This window comes from Vicugna pacos, chromosome 1 (genome assembly GCF_048564905.1).
Source record: "Vicugna pacos chromosome 1, VicPac4, whole genome shotgun sequence".
Taxonomy (NCBI): domain Eukaryota; kingdom Metazoa; phylum Chordata; class Mammalia; order Artiodactyla; family Camelidae; genus Vicugna; species Vicugna pacos.
In genome coordinates this window covers 29,372,005-29,389,145 of record NC_132987.1, presented here as the reverse complement: position 1 = coordinate 29,389,145, position 17,141 = coordinate 29,372,005, and the positions used below count along the sequence as shown (strand labels likewise).

The following is a 17,141-nucleotide window of genomic DNA, read 5'->3' as shown; positions in this document are numbered from 1 at the left end:
ACAAATGTCCCTAATTTCTCTCAACTTTGTCAAATATCGGAGAAGTCTACAAAACTCAGTACTCTTTTCCTGCTCCAGGCACACACACAAAATTGTTTTCATTGAGAATCCAGAAAGCATTTATTTTACAGTACTCAGTAAAAGCATATTAAAATCTTCTGCCCTGCCATCCCAGACCTATAAAGAATTTAGTCATGTAAGTGACTAAATCCTGTGTGAAGATGATTAATGCAACCAGCAACCTATTTCATTTCCAATTTCCCATTTTCAAAAATTCCCTGTCAGGAGTATATACATTTCTTAAGTTAGTTAGATACTTGGCAGCATTTTATGTCAAAAGGCTTCCAAAAAACCGAAACAAAATCAGAAGGAAGTCACTAAATGCCTCTTAAAAAAATCTTTGACGTAGTATTTGATATATGTTTTCAGAATTTTCAACACTTTAGATCTACAGGAGCAACTAAATTTACAGAAATAAAGGAATGAACCTTTGCAAAGGCATAAATTGAAATAATCTCTCCTAATTTCTATATTTAGCGTATATACACTGCCTTCCAAATGAGTTTCATACTAAACTTAAGTGGGATCATGAGTGAACAAAATGGCCCGAGGACCAAACCCAGGCAGAACTCTCCATTCCTTGTCCATGCTGGAATTCTGAGATGTCACCTGGGCAAAGGACACAACATTTTAAGGCAAGATATGTTAACACAGCTTTAAAGAAACCTGTGGCCTGTAATTTCTTTTGGTTTCCTCTACAGAATAAATCTGTCGAAAGACGCTTCAGAAGATTTCATCTACACCTGTTGGGCCTAAGGTATATCAAGTGCTCTCGATAGCCAGTTGCACAACTTTTTTTATTTGATGGAGGTTATATTAGTAAAGCGGCCCTTAAGAAAAATAAAATACAAAATAAAAAGCTCACACTGCCTCCTGCTGTTAGTAGGAAAACTTCAGAGGTCAAAATGGTCCACAAACTGCACAGTGTAATGAGAGCAAGAGGCTTGTCTTAGTTTTTTCTTTTTCTCTTCTTTTTGTAACCAAATGATCTATTTCCAAATCTAAGCCTTTAGGGTGGATATTGTCTACAACCCATACAAATGTACTGCAGGAAACACTTCTAGGTAAGACATCGGAATTGCAACTTATCTTCCCCAAGCATGCTTTTGACTGTATGTGATGTAATCTAAACAAAACAAAACAAAACAAACAAACCAGAAGGAGAAGAAGAAATAAATAAAGAAAAGAAAAAAGGAAAATTAAAAGCACTTCTTTGCCTGGCCAGGTGGATGGTTACTTTCCACATCTTAGCAGTTGGTTTCTCCCCTTCCCTACCTGAGACAAACTGCTCCAAGGCAGCAGAACAGATTCAATATCCTGCTCATCTTGTAATCACAGGGTATGGCCTTACCCCAGGGCATCCTCACCTGGATGACTTTTTTCCATGTTTAAGGAGTTGGCAGTAATGTCACCCAACTTGTCACTGAGACACTTCTTTCTTTAAAATTTGACAAACCACTCCTGGGGGCACCATGCACCTACCTGCCCCTGTCCTCCTCAGCCATGATACTGTATTAAATCACCGAATATGGTAACAAAAACACAAACAATAGTTTTGGATTTGTTTCTTTAAAAATGATAACTGTATTCAAAAATCTTAAAATGAAGAGACAATGATTAAATGAGTGTCTGGAATCAAAAATTACAAGTTGTTAGAATTCTCATGGTACATCACAACAGTAAAATTTTGCTCTTGGCTTCTGGAGGAACACCCTATAACAGAATATCAAAACTTAAAAAAATAATATAAAAGGGGTGCTAAATACCTGGACATTGGAACAAAATGAAGCAAAACAAAAATAAAAAAAAAGAAAGGAAAAAAAACCCCATTGCAAGACAAGTAAAAGGCTGGAAATAATAAAGAAATTCACCAAACAACAGGCCCTATTGTCCTGGCTCCTTCAGGAAGATTACTGAAAGGAAACTGGGAAGTGGTTTGGGGGAACAGCAAATTCTGGGATCTGGTGGGAAGTTCACAGGTTGGCACCGGCTGGAACAGCTGAGTTTTGAAGGCACTCTGCAGACACAGGGGTGCTGGGGGCCCTGAATCACATTTGTGAAGTCTTTGTACTGTATTTTAAAGAGCTAGTCATCAAAACCTGTTACTGCCAACCAATGAGAACAAAAAGCTAACTCTAACACACACACACACACACACACACACGCACGCACACACAACAGTACACACAAGAATGTGCAGATCTGTAACATTTTTTTTTCACAGCTGATAAAAAAAAATACTACCGTTCTCCCCCAGACTCCCCTTTGATACAGTAGGTAAACAAAATAGATTTTTTTTTCCACAAATATCAGCAGACACTTTCTGGCACCCCACACTGTATTGGCATCAGTGTTAACAGTCCCAGTTCAGATGTGCAATACTTCAGATTGGATACACTGTAACAAGAATCCAACTTTGCATAGACATCCTCAGAATCGCAATCAGTCACGGGGTTGCCCTTCCAAGCTGGCAGAAAAGGAACCCGATCTTAATTTCCAGTTACTCCTGGAAAACAAGGAAAAAACAAAAGTTTCTTCCTCTCCTCCTGCTCCTTCATTTGGTTCTCCGGACTTCCTTCCGTTTATTTAAAACTTGGAACTAGAAAAACGGTTGTTGACAGAAAAAAAAAAAATCCCCCCCCCTTTCCACCTTCTCCCCGTCCTCTTCCTCCCCTACCCCATTTTTTTCTTTCCAGGCTGAAACTTTCGCTGGCCGGTGTCAAACTGCCAGTACAGCGCCCTAACGGCTGCTTCAACGGGGAAATATGCGTCAACCAAAATCAATGAGAAACGTACAAGCCGCAAAGAGCCACATTTCCACCGGGTCTCCGATGGTCAGGACGGGACACCCCCTCGGACACGGGGCAGAGGCAGGGGACTCGGCCATGGAGGCCAGCCGGGCTCCCAGGACACTCTGGCCAATGCAAAGTCGTCTCCAATCTCAAAGCAAGAAGAGAAATCACATTTAGAGAGTCGGGTGCGTTTGGCTTTTGTGCGCAGAGCGCGGCCGGCGCGCGGCAGCCGCGGGCGCCTCAGAGGATCACGCAGGCCGAGCAGCAGCCCTCGTCGCCGTTGGGCTGCGCCGCGTAGTTCATCTGCCGCACGATCTCGGCGAACAGCTCGTCCACCGAGGCTTTGTTTTTGGCAGACGTCTCCATGAAGGGGCAGCTCCACTCCTCGGCCAGGGCCTTGCCCTCGCCGTAGGAGACCTCGCGTTCGCCCTCCAGGTCCACCTTGTTGCCTACCAGGATCATGGGCACGCGCTCGTACCGCTTCACGCGGATGATCTGGTCCCGCATGGGCTTGATATCCTGGAAGCTCTGCTGGTTAACCAGGCTGTAGACGAGGATGAAGCCCTGGCCGTTCTTGATATACAGGTCCCGCATGGACGCGAACTGCTCCGTGCCTGCCGTGTCCAGAATCTCCAGCACCGACGGCGACGAGTCCACCTCGATCTCTTTGCGGTAGAAGTCCTCGATGGTGGGGTCGTACTTCTCGATGAAGGAGCCGGTCACGAACTGCACCGTGAGCGCGGACTTACCCACGCCGCCCGAGCCCAGCACCACCACTTTGTACTCTCTCATGGCTCCGTCGGCGCTCTCGCCGCGCCTGCCGCGGCCCCGTCGGGGCTGCGCGCCGGAGGAAGGCTGGGCTTGGTGGCTGGACTTCTCTCCTTCCTCAGAGCCGCAGGAAAAACTCAGGAGAGGATGGCGGAGCAGCGCAGGGCGCGGAAATCACCGAGCGGGCGCCGGGCTGGCCAGTAGCGGCGGCGCGTCCCTAAGGTGTGGGTCCGGGGCCCCGCAGCAGCCCACGGCGGCAGCGGCAGCTTGGGCGGCGGATCGGGAGGACAATGCCGGCAGCCGGTGCAAGGCGACGGCTGCAGCTTCTCGCCGCGGCAGCCCGAGAGGACGAGGAGGCGGCGGCGACGGGCTGCGGAGGCGGCTGCTAATTGCGCGCCGGACCAGGACGCGCGTGGCATGAGTCCCTGCAGAGCGTGCGCCCACCGCCACGGCCCATCGAGCTCTCTCCCGCAGCCTCCGCTGGGCGAGGGCTTCCTACTCGCCGCGCGCAACCCGGCCCTCCCCGCCCCGGCGAGCATGCCCAGTGCGCCGCCGCCGCCGCCGCCGGCCGCGCCAGCCGGATCCCCTACTCCTGGTTTTCCGGGGGGCCGGGCGGGGGCGGGACTAGGGGTGGAGCTCGCGATTTGAGTCCGGACTAGCGGATTCCGGAGAGGCGCGAGTCTAGGAGCTGGATGAGAAGTGTTGGGGTCAGTAGGCGTTTCAGATCGGCTGGGAGAGCTCCAGTGGGAGGATGGAGGCCGCCTTCTTTCGAGGCTCTGGGGTTCGTGCATAGGGGCTCCGGCTCCGCGAGAATAGGGTGGGCGCAGCGGGCCACCCCGGGAGTGGAGTGGGCTGGGCTCTTGCTCCCCCCATTATCCAAAGCCCGTGAACTCCACTCCCTGAGCTTCTGGTGGTTGTGCGTCCTCGGGCCGTCTCCAAAGGAATTTTGGGTGAATGACTGGAGGGCGGAGCACCTTCCCCCACCCAAGGCACAGCTCTTTCTACCAGCCTTCTCTGTCTGACTCTTTCCACACTTCATCCCCAGACAAAGAAAACAGGAACACTGGGCCTGAAACCCTGTCCCCACGAGGGAAGGGGTAGTCTCCAGCGACCGGAGCCCTCTCCCGGCTAGGGCTCGGCGGACCCCACCCACCTACCCACTTGGCTAGGGCCAAAACCCGGAGAGCAGATCGCGTCCTGACCCAGAAGTGGCGGCGGCGCCTGCAATTAGTCGGGGCATGCTCAGTGGGCTGAGCAGGTTTTGGGGCTTGAAAGTAGGAAGCCTGTGCACCGCACACCCACACTCCAGCTCAAATTACCTCTCCCAAGCTCAGGACCCATTGGTCCCGGGGCGCAAATCTCACACCCTCGAATGTTCTCCCATTGGTTACTGCCAAGGTTTTTTCAGTTTGGGCTGCTTCATTGGCTAAAAAGTAGCCTCCGCTGGTGATTGGTTATTTATAGAGATTGAGTTGAGAGGCGGAGGCACAGCTGTTCTTTCTCTGCTACTCCCCCGCCCCCTTCCTCCCACTTCCCCAACCTAGTCGTTTTGAAGCTAAGAGTGAAAAAACAAGAGGAATTTAGGCGGAGAGCTCGGAGCTAAATATAGTCCTTTGTTGGTATTTTCGAGAGAGTCTGACTTCTCAGTGCCTAGTCACGACTGTCCGTTAAAGGGAGCTGGTTACAGTTCTTGGTCCTCAAGAAACAGCAAAGTTTCCAAGTTTTTTCTTTTCTTTTTTGCAGGGAAGAGGAGGGGCTAGGATGTGGAAGTGGGCCACTCTGAATTCATCTCACCCGGGGATGGGGGTGGGGGAATGCCCAGGCTTGCCTTTAGAAAAACGTCTTTGCTTTGGGGCGGGCATTCGTTAGACTGGGCTCGGCTCACACTCACGGGAGGTACCAGAGAGATGCCTCGACTTGCTCGAGTCTCCCTCCCTTCTCGCGGAGGAGAGATGTCAAGACCTGTCAAGAGACTGAGCGATGTTAGCATGAGCCCCAGGGCGAAAGGGTGGGAGGGGACCAAGCTGCGTCAACCCTGGCTCCGTATCCTGCCTTTTTTATTCGATGCCACTTCCCACTGGTTTAACCGTCCGCATCGGAGGGATAAACCAAGCCGTGTGCTAACTCTTGGTTTCAGTTCCCTAGTCCCGCGGTGACTCACGGCGACGTTTGCGAGTTAACCTTTTACGACCCCCCAGCCGTAGCTCGCAGAGTGCACGGCTGCAGCGTGAAGTCCCGGCCAAGGGACCCGGCAGGTCTCGGGCAGCAGCCAACGCCTTGGGTAGGGTGGGTGGAGCCCATCTCTGCGCCTGGCCCCCCTATTTAGTGTAGAGAGGGGCTATCAGAGTGCTTGGCTTTAGTTATGCTAATATAATTCTCCAGAAACCTTTCAAGGCAAATTCACCTAATACAGCTGGAGAGAGCCTCACCTTTACCCAGCGTTTAATGTCTGCCAGGCGTTTTACATAAGCTATCTTATTTACTCCTCATAAAAATAATTATACCTATTTTGAGGATGAGGGAACGGAGGCCTTAAGATGTTGGGTAACTGGCCTGATACTACACAGCTAGTGAGTGTCCACGCTAGGATCCCAACCCAGGCGTTTCGCTGCAGAATCTGGTCTTGTAACCATCAGGCAATACTACCTTCTCACCAGCAGGTTCGCAGATTTTACTCTGTCATAGGTTGAATCCTGAGGTAGTGTGATCACACTGGCTCTTAAACCTAAGCGAGAGGGGCCTCTGCCCACGGCCACCCTCGGGCTCTCTTCTGACAGTGCCCCTTCCCACAGGATCAGGGAGCTTGAACCTCGAGACCATGCCCCAGTCAGCATTCTGGAATCCCCTGCCTGTACCGAACCCTCTTTCAAGATCTGCTTGGACCTCTAAACTCACTCCTGAGTGCAGGAATGGGTTTTTCTTGGAGTGTGGATGGTGCTTGGACCTCAGGGCTGAAAGGTGTCCTCCTAGGCACTTTGGGCTCATCCTACGCGCAGGAAGAGGGGTCCCTTGGAGTCCGCTTTCCCTTCCCTATCGGCTTCCAGCCTGGACCTTGGAAGAGTCCGAGAATTCGTGATTCACACTTGACCATCCAGGTCCTTGCAAAGAAGTATTTGTCAAGGTGGGAGGACAGACCATATTTTAACAGCGTGCTATCTTGATTTATAACTGAAATACTTAGGTGAATGCTGTGTAGGCCTCTATTTGTCCTCTTGCCCACAAACATTAGGTGTGGTTCTGAGTATAATACAGTAGAAGATGTTTTGCCCTTACAGGCCAGGTTCCAATCTCAGGTATTGGATATCAGGTATTTTCTGTGACGTTCGGCAAGCCCCTTAGGTGTTCCTGACCTTAGTTTCCCTATCTGTAAAGTGGTGATAATAAAATCTGCCCCACCCACCTAGCCACCTGAGGAACTCTGGAGAGAGTCTAATGACCAAATCCCTTGTTTTACATCAGAGCGAGCTGAGCAGAATTAGAACCCTGGTGTCCCGGTTGGTTGCCTTTTGCATGGTGCCAGGCTGTCCTCAGGGATCCTAATTATCAGATCATGGATGGAAGCATGTTTTTAAGGTGCCAGTGCCCCATAAATCCATGATGATTACAACCCAGGAGGCCTGACAGCCCTATCCGGAAGATATCATCTTCAGGATTCTGGGTAGCCCTGGGTATTTTTGAATCTTGGTGGCCTCTTGGGTACCAAAGAGCTACCACACTTTGAATACTTTCTATTATGGATTCCTTGATAGCAATTTTTTTATTACACTCAGATGGTTTCCCACAAAAAGATTTCTGCTGGGGCTTTGGGATTCAAAATGAAGTAATGAATGAAATTCCTGATGCATAAATGTTAGTCACTTCCTCCTGTGAAATTTGTTAGGAGTCTTTCATGTACCTCACTTACAGTATGACTCATAATCCTGTACCATATCCAAGTATCCTGTCCTGTAATTATGTACATGTCTACATTTTGTCACCCTAGGCACCCTGTGAACTCCTTGAGTTCAGGGTCCGTATCTGGTTTGTCTTTGGAGCCACCTCTGTCCCTCATAACACCTGGTGGAGTGCCTACGTAGGAGGCCCTCAATTAATTACTTATGAGTATATGAATGGCATTTTATCCCTTTTCCAAACTCTCTTTGTGAGAAAAGATATATTAATTCTTGGTGAGACATAACATTTTCTGGATCCTTAGAAAAATCATACTAATGTTTCAGTCTCTCTGGGTCATAAAGATGCTGGGGTGATAAAGTCTACCCTTATATGGGTGAAAACACTAAGTCAGTGATGTCTGGGGTGGGGGAAATACCAAAGCACCCAGTGGATAAACCCTTTCTTTGAAGAATACTTCACATTTGCAGATGACATGAAAAGGCATGTTTAGAAAACAATCTGAAGTAAAAGTTACCAGGTTAAGGAGTACTTAATCTTTGGTATTGACCACTACATAAACAGTGTTCACGTCCTGGCCTTCGCTCACACCGTGAGCCACTGTGACACTGTGTTGGCCCTTTGAAGGCCCTACGTGTTGGGCCTTCAAAGAATTAGAGGGTTTGCTAGAACATGAGTCTTTCAAGTCCTCCAGAAAATAAGTGCCCACCTGTCCTCTTCATTTATATCAAGAAGAGGTTTATTTAATCATGTTCATACTTTTAGCTGGTGTCACCTACAGGTAAACAAATAATTCTAAAAAATTCTCCTAATTTTGAAAATATCAAGGGTAAATTGAGGGTGACCATGTATCATTATTTTGAAGGGAAGTATTGGCATAAGAGTAACTGTGCCTTGCAGCGTTCTCAGTAAGTATTTACATGCCTGAACATGTTATAACATAATCAGGGATCCACTAGTAGGCTTAGGGTATTTTATTTTAAAATAGTCCCCAATACCCCTGAAAAGATTTCATAAGTCAACCAAAACACCATCATTTCATACTCTTCCTATTGTACTTTGTGCAGCCAACTTGTAGGAACAATGGCTTGTACAACTTGTAAAGAGATTTTGTATCTTTATATCTTAAAAATGTCCTAAAATCCTACCATGGTAACTAAAGAGAGACTGGTTCCATAATTTCACTGTCTACCTCTATCACTTGTACTCTGATTGATTCCTTTCTCCTTTTTAAATGATTTTTCAAAGGAAAGTATAAAAGAGTCTTAAATTTTATATTAAATAACTTCTTAAAGTTGTTCCAGCTTTTTACAAACTTTTTGATAGGCCCAAACAAAGAAATAGAAGAATCAAAATAGCTATTATCTCGAGGCTGTTTATCAGATTAGAATTGAATAGTGATCTCAACATACATATTAATACACTGTGTTATTTTTGATAATAAAAACCACTCATGTCTCCATAAAGATGCTACCATGGGCTGAAGTGTCACACACATCTAGGCTAATACCACACAGCTCCTCAGTGGATTTCAGTTCTATCAGAAACTTTCACTAATGGTTTGGCCTATTTTTGTTCTTTTACCTTATTTTTAAAAAAGAAGAAAAATTAAAAGTCTCTTCTAGGTGACCTGACCTTCTCTATTAGGACTTAGATTTGCCCGAGACTCTGTTCTGCAGAGAAGAGAACACAGGTGGCTCAGAGCACCACTTCCATGTGATGAACATACTCTCACGCAAGGGGAATTTTCAAGAGATTTCATTGATCCTGTTCTTCTTAGTTGAAAGCGCAATTTCACTTCTTAGCCTGTTCAAGATTTGTGTCTTCAGGACCTGTGTTCCAGAGAAACAAATACAGCCAGAATGGGAGAAATGTCTTAGCTCCACTGAAAAGAATTTTTCTCTTACTTGCTTTTTTGGTCACCAACCACCAGATTAAAGGATTCCCCCCTTTCTCCTGCAGGGACAATAATCCAGCACTTCCCCTGATGCCGGGGGAAGCCTGTCACTCCTTTTGCATCAGTGGCTCCAATGAGTCCTTCAGACTTTGTGGTTTTGATGGCGACAATGAGAGTCTATGTCGAGGGAAAGGACATTTCCTTTGTAAATTATTGTCAGCAGTGGGGTTTGGTTAAGGAATCTGCCACGGGGGGTTCTGTTTCACTGGCAGTTACACTATCTTGTGATGGGGAGTTACAGAAAGGATCTGTGGTAGTGGCTTAGGAAGATAACCCTCAAAACTACAGAATTCAGTCTATTTAAATAATTTTATGATTCTTATATTCAATTCTGTCGTGGAAGTTTGTAACTCTTCTGAAATTTTTTACCTGTTTTAAAACTTGCATGTAAAAGAAAGATTACTGTCCTATTATTCAACTATTGTAATGTGAACATATTATCCCCAAAGTATAAAAACCAAAGCCTTTTTGGTAAGAATTTTATCTCCTTAAAAAACACCTTATTACCTTGTAGAATATAGCTGTATGGAATTAAAAAGGAGTGCTTCTGGGAAACAAATCTTTCTGTGTTTCATATAAGCTTAATATTCTAATCAAGCAGTTGGCAAACTTTTTTTTAGGAAAGGTCCAGATAGTGAATATTTCAGATTTGGCAGCCCTTACACCTCCATTGCAACTATTCAGTTCTGCCCCTGTAGTCTGAAAGCAGCCATAGACAATATGGAAATAAATGGGCATGGCTGTGTTCCAGTAATCTTTACAGAAGATTCTTTATAGAAGCAGGTGGTGGGCTGCCTCTGGCCCGCAGGCTCATGGTTTGCCAATCTCTAAACCACGTATTAAGAAAAGATCTTCTTTTGTTGCTAGAGGCCAAAAGTTCTTATAAGCAAAATGGACTATTAATCTGTCATTGGATATCACCATAACTTTTGACCTTAATCTATAGTAAGTTATTACTCTAATAGTAAATATTTCAACAGATATGATATAATTCTATATAATTTATGAAATATTCAGATTTCTATTTACACATATAATGTAAAATGTGTTCTCAGTAGTTAGTATCACCCATTTTTATTAGACTTCTCAACTCTTTCTTATTGATTTGTAATTGTTGATTACATATTATGGTGATGTTATATAATGATAAGGAAGGATATTATCCTCTGTTAATCATATGGTTTGCAAATAACTATTAGTTTGTTATTAGTCTTTGTTTATGCTTTCTTTTTTTATTAACATTTAAAAAATATTTCTATTTTGAACTTACTGATCTGTTTTCCGTTTTGGATTTTCTTTGTGGATTTCACGTCACAAATAGATGTCTCACACTCCAAGACATTTTATACAACTACTGTTTTCTTCTAGCATTTTTAAGATTGTATTTTTTGTGGTTGCATGTGGCTTGTTTTCCAGCTGAAATATAATTCTGTAAATTATGCAGTAATAATTCAAGGTCAGTAAAGGTGGAGAAATCCAAGCAATAGGATGTCCACTAGATAGAAGTCGTTGAGGGGAGGGCAGGGGAGGTGTCTGAAAACTCTGGTGGGAAGGCTGGGGAAGTATCTTTCTTCCTAAACAGGACAGAAAAAAAACCAAGAGACCTGAAAACTGGAGCTGAGAAGGTGAAACTTTGAGAGAGCTCAAGCTGCAAATAACCTTCTATCTGTAAATAAAAATGGCAAGGCACCTGTGGAAAGGGAGGCCAGGTGTGGGTCTGGGAATAGGAGTAGAAATGAAACTGTTTCTAGCAGTGACTGTGCAGCACACAGCATGAAGTTGCTAAGCTGCTAAATCTGGGATACATAAATTTGTGAAGATGCCAGTTCTGCTTTTTTTTTTCATTAAGAAGGATATTGATAACTCCTCTTAAATCTGTCCAACCAGATTGTGCTAAAATTTCTGAAGGATTTTTCTCAATGCATGCACATAATTAAAAAATTAACTCCACATCTCCCACCTGCCCATACCCTTAGTGAATATACACACATAGATCTGTGACTTAGGTGATTAAAAATTCCATTACTAACGGGAAATTAAATGAACTCAATAAAACCCTCTTACTTATGTAGTCTCTTGAGTTTCTCTTTCTATTTTATGCTAAATTACAATAAAACTTGGCTACCTAACCTCAGAGAATGAGTCGTTTTGAGTCGTTGAGTATTTGTCTTGGAAAGGTTGCTGTTGTATAGGATGTTCTGTCACAATAAGAAAGATAATTTATATTCTTTTCATTAGGTAAGTAGTCTATGTTTACTGTAAAAATTTGGAATGTATAAAAAAGCAGAAAGAATAAAATAAAAGTAACAAATTACCCCCAAACAAAACCTTAACACTTTCGTTAATATTCTTCTTGTGTTTTATCATAAAGTTATTTTTAAAAGTTAGGAAACTGCTTCTAGTTTTCTCATGGCTGTTTTAACCTACAGCTTAAGGCAGGCCTCTGGTATTCTGTAGACTGATCGAATAAGACAGCTGTCTTCAAGTACTTATTTATCGAAGAATTTTCCTCTCTTATTTAATGGGTTTTAATGGGAATATTTGTGTCTCGTATGCTCATGTTGTCCAGGAAGTTCTTTCTTGATCAAGTCCCCCAGGACAGCCTGGCTTGGGGTTGTCTGCCTGTTTGTTCTGAAGGTGGGACGCGGCATGTTCAAATTCATGACCTCTGGGGCAGCGGTACAGAGAGGCCAGTCTGCATCATTAACTAGTGAATCAAGGGCTTCAGCTGCATTCTCCCAAATGGTTTTGTCCCTCTCCAGAGAGGATCTTCCTCTTTGTGGCAAGCAATGCGGTTTGATGTGTCAGCACCACTCACAGCCAGGGCGGTGACTTCTGCATCATTAACAGGTTTGTGTTTTCTTTGTCACTTTGCACCCAGGCTCCCATCTCATTTACCCAAAGTTCTTCCTGAGACTTAAAAGAAATCTGCCCCTCACTCTTTCCAAAATGTGTCCTTGCAGCATGTTTGGGAATTGACTTGTTCTCAAGGCTGCAAATTCTTTATCAGAAAAAAAAAAAAGATAATTTTGCTGACTTGGTTTCAGGCTGAAATGTTCTCTAAACGGTTCCCAGCATTTGATTTGAATAGAATACCAGGCATAAGCAATATTTCAAATTGTATTTTCATTGTAAGAATGAAATGGAAATTCCTGAATATTACATGCCTGATAAATCTTTCTCATTACATCTCATACGTAGTAAAATTTCCTGTCTTGAATAACACGTTTTCTATAGGCTGACCCAGGGAGTTAATATTCAGTGGCCGGGAGGTAGAAATAATGTTCACAGATACCACTATATTTCCTCTGGGTGAGCTGAATAATTGTGTGGAAAACAGAGTAGTTTTGTTATCCTGAAGTAAAGCCTCTGCTTCTGAAAAGATCCTTCATTAAATGTAAATAAAAATGGTGGGAGGAGGTTGGGTGTTGTAAGACAGACGATCTTTGATTTTCCGAGCACTATTTGTACAGTGTAAGCAACAGGTTACATTCTGGGATGCTTTAGAATCATGCCATGTAATCTCCCACGTATTCAACTATCTGCCTCTTCTTATTCTGTTTAATTCAGATGAACTTTTATCAGAGTGCATGTTAAATTAGGCCAACTTTATATGACTTTAAGGTCTCAAGATTACAGCTTGAGTGCTGCAATACAGCTAAGGTGCTGCATTCTAAGATACAGGCAAGCCAGGGAAGGGAATGTCCAGGACCCGTAAATCAGGCCAGTAAAGGGACCAAGTTGCCACTGGAGAGGTAAGAGAAGAGATCGTTGAGGGTCATAAATGTGATTTAAGGACAGCAGAAATCACCAGAGAGAAAGGGAGCTGCCTGTCCAATGTAGTGTCTACCCTTGGGACTATCCCAAGAAGGGCACCTACAGGAGCCGTCTCTGGGCCACTGCAACGGCGAGATGCCAGCAGCATTCCTTTCGCGCCTCCTGCTCCTGCAACATTCGATGCCAGGGCCTATACAGCTTTGGTGGCTGCAGCAGCCTGAGAGCCTGGAATAGACCTCCGCCCACAGCAGCATGCATCCTCCTCAGCAGACAGCAGCAGAGTAACAGTCACTTTGGGCACTGGAAGCTGCAGCTCGATGCAATCAGCTGACATAGGAGCGAAAGGAATGGTTCAACCCACAGGGCGGTCAGAGAGGCTGCTCAGGGAAAGGGCAGGGGAGGCACCCCTCAGGGGTCTCAGGGCTATTGGCCAGGAATTGAGGAGGTCTGGACTTCCTGCACTGTTGTTAGAGACTAAAGCAAAATACTACTAATAAGATAAATGACCGTGATTGTCTTACTTCTCAGCTGAGTATGTAGGAATTCAGGTTACATGGAAATTGTTTAGAAATAGGTTTTTCTGAATGAGCCACAAAACTTAGAACAGCCACTCTTTCCCTCAGGATTTTCTGTCTTTCTTTGTAATGTCATCTAATGTTGCCTTATCCTACCAGAATTAGGAGTCCTTAAGGCTGCATTTAACTGGAAACCCAACTAAGGGTGGTGGGGCCAAACAAACAAAGGTTTATTCCTTACTAAACAAGAAGTCTGGATTGGAGTTCTTCTGGCCTAGGTTCAATAGCTCAGGAAAGAGACATGCAGTCCCAGAAATCAAGTCTGTTTCTGAGGCAGGAAGAAGGTGAGGATGGGAGAGTGGGCCAAGGATGCACCAGGAGTTTTTGTTCTATCAAGAAACAAAACCTCAGGAGACTTCCAGTTAAACTTCCTTGGCCAGAGCTGCATAGAATATTCTTCTAGGTACAAGGGAGGCTGAGAAAATTTGTAATCAACTAACCTACCTTTTATAGTGGAGGAAACAAGGGAGAAATAAATGAAGAATTGTATTAGGTGAGCCAGCCCATAGTGTTTACCCCAAACACCAAAATACCCTTTAGAAACTCAGAATTTTTCAGGCAATTGAATTTACACATAATTTTTTAATGCCTGTTCAATAAATATTGGGTGAGAGATAAGTATAACCTCTTTTCATTGAAAATCACATTAAAAAAGCTTTATTTGTTTTCATGTTTGGCAGTGTATATGATGTAAAGTTATGGTTAACCCAACCTTTTTTCCACAAAAATCTGCAAGAATTTTTTTTTTTTTGCATTTATTGATTACTGATGTCCAACAGCTCATAAGAAGTAGAAAGAGCGCTGGCATTTTAGTCTGACAGACTTACTTTCAGACTTTGGGTCAGTCTCTTTCTAGCTGTACAACTGGACAACTTATTTAATTTCTGAGGTAGCCCGTCTCCAAGATGGCTCCCACCGTTCCCATGTCCTGGCACTCACAGCCTTGAACAGTCCCCTCCCACAGCGATCAGGGTTGGTCTGTATGACCAACAGACCAGAAGTGATGGTATATCGCTTCCAAGGTTAAGTTATAAAAGACTGCAGCTTGGGTCTTGGGCTGTCTCTCTTGAATTTATCACCCGGAGAGAAGCCAGCTGCTGTATCTTTAGGACAACCAGGGGACCTTTGGGAGAGGCCCACTGACTGGGGACTGAGGTCCTTACTCCAGCTGCTGTGAGAACTGAGCCTACGGGTAACCAAGAAGGCAAACCTAGGGGTTAACTCCCCAGCATTGAGATGACTGCCTCCCCAGCTTGACAGCAACCTCATGAGAGGCCCTGAGCCAGACCTGTCCAGCTAAGCTCCTCCCAGAGTCTAATCCCCAGATACTGTGAGATAATAAAAGTTTCTTATTTTAAGCTGCTAACATTTTGAGTAATCTGTTATACAGCAAAAGATAACTAATGCAACTTCTTTAAACGTCAATGTCATCATTTATAAACTGGGGGTATAAGTGGTGATTGTGAGGCTAATGATAATGTTCAGGAAACAGTTCTTGTAACATAATGAGGTCACAGAAAATATTAATTTAATGAATACTATTTGTTTGTGATCATTTCTACATGTTTACCCTCTTCAGAACTCTTTTTTTGTTTGTTTTAGATGAGCACAGTTTTTAAAAAAAAGTCCTTGCCCTTTGCTTTTCACTCGTCCTGGAATGCATGTCATTGAACACAGTGGGCTCTGTCGCATGGCCTTCAGCACCAGGGATGGTTTTGTTAGTTAAGGTCACTTGTGTTTAATAATGAATGCCTTTTGCAGAATGCTGAACTGTGGGGCCTGATAGGTCTTTAGTGGGCTACCAACTAAATAAAATATCACTCTATTGCCATAAATAGGTCCTGTCTTGCACTAGGAGGCTGGTGGTGACTTTAACACGCCGCCCTCAGGGAACACACCCTCATTGCTGAATCACTGTGTCAGGAGCGCGTGGTGAAGACGACTGCTTGCTGCCTTTGGCAGAGTTGGCCAGTTTTATTCACTTTGTCTCTAACCCTTGCCCCTTCCCACCGCCCCATCCATTTCTCATCACAGCCTCCATGACCACAGCCCAGCTGCTGCAAACTTTGCTACACGGCCTCAAATAGTCTCTTCTGTTTTTCCTTTTCCTTTTTAAAAATTATTTTATTTCTCGACTCCTTCTATTTCAATACCTTAATTCATCTGTGCCCCAAAAAGTGTGCATGTGTATAAGCTAACTATTACACATTTATGTGTGTATACATACATATAAATATGTGTGTATCATATACAATTAGAACACTTTTGTTTTTCTTGGTCAACACAGCATGCCAGGAATCATTTCTGGTTCGTGGCATCGCCTTCACTGTCATTTATTGCTGGATGCTCAGGGCTGGCTTCTTTGCCCCGAAGCGGGGTTTTTCTGCCATCGAGGCTGTTGTTTCGGATTTTTAAGTTTGTTCTGTATCTGCAGTAGTTGCAAAAGTCTGAGGGCTCTGAAATACTGGTTTCTAGAGGGCAGGGATTTTCCTGTAGTGTTATTTATGGGTCCCAGGCTCTCACACTGTAATTGTCCTCAAGCTCAGCCTCCCAACTTGTCTCTCTGCTTCCAGTCTTGCTCTTCTCCCGTTGGTACCAACCCATCCTGCGTGATCTAGCAGATAGAGCTCATTAAAAATATTACTGAGAAAATGAGTGAATCACAACATGACGACTCTGAAACGCATCATGTTGAGGGAAAAAAGCCAGACACAACAGAAGCCAGACTGTAGAAATCTATTTATATAATGTTCATAAAAGACAAAATTAAGCTATTTTGTTCATGCATGTGTAATTAGGGAATAAATTATAAAGAAAATAAAAAATAATGGTTTGCACTAGCGGGGAGAACAGTACATTTGGATGTGTTTCAGAATGATGGTTCAGACAGGAGAGGCTCCATAATTTGTGGGGCCCAATGCCAAAGGCAAAGGAAAGATCCCTTGCTCAAACTTATTAAGAATTTCAAGATGCAACAACAGAGCATGGAACCGAGCGAGGATCCTGCTTAGTGCAGGGTTTGTGCCACTGCCCAGGTTGCACCTCCATGAAGCCAGCCCTGATTTGAGAATTTCTGTGATTCTGATAATGCCTGCTTACTTGATTGACTGACTTATATTTGGGAGGAGAAGAGTCATACAGGTATTTGCTCCAGAAAAACCCTGAAATCAAACATTTATGATATATGTGATTTTCTGTAAGTTTATTCTATTTTACAACTTTTTAAAAAAATGCAGAAAAAAAGATCAGGACTGACCAGAGCACTTCCTGCTAAAAACCTAGAAGATGGCTTCCCACAGACGAAAATGTCTCTGCTGTGTG

At 44.2% G+C, this 17,141-nt stretch overlaps 1 protein-coding gene across 1 annotated transcript; it reads right to left on the bottom strand.

Moving 5' to 3' along the window:
• Positions 1–838: 838 nt before the first annotated feature.
• On the bottom strand, positions 839–3,644 carry RAP2B (RAP2B, member of RAS oncogene family). Its single transcript, XM_006202825.4, has one exon. It carries the CDS (start codon positions 3,642–3,644, stop codon positions 3,093–3,095), a length of 552 nt encoding a protein of 183 aa, XP_006202887.2. The 3' UTR covers positions 839–3,092.
• Positions 3,645–17,141: the final 13,497 nt, after the last annotated feature.

What these genes read in the sequence shown, in the direction of transcription:
- RAP2B (XM_006202825.4), bottom strand. Translation starts at nt 3,644, where the DNA reads ATGAGAGAGTACAAAGTGGTGGTGCTGGGCTCGGGCGGCGTGGGTAAG.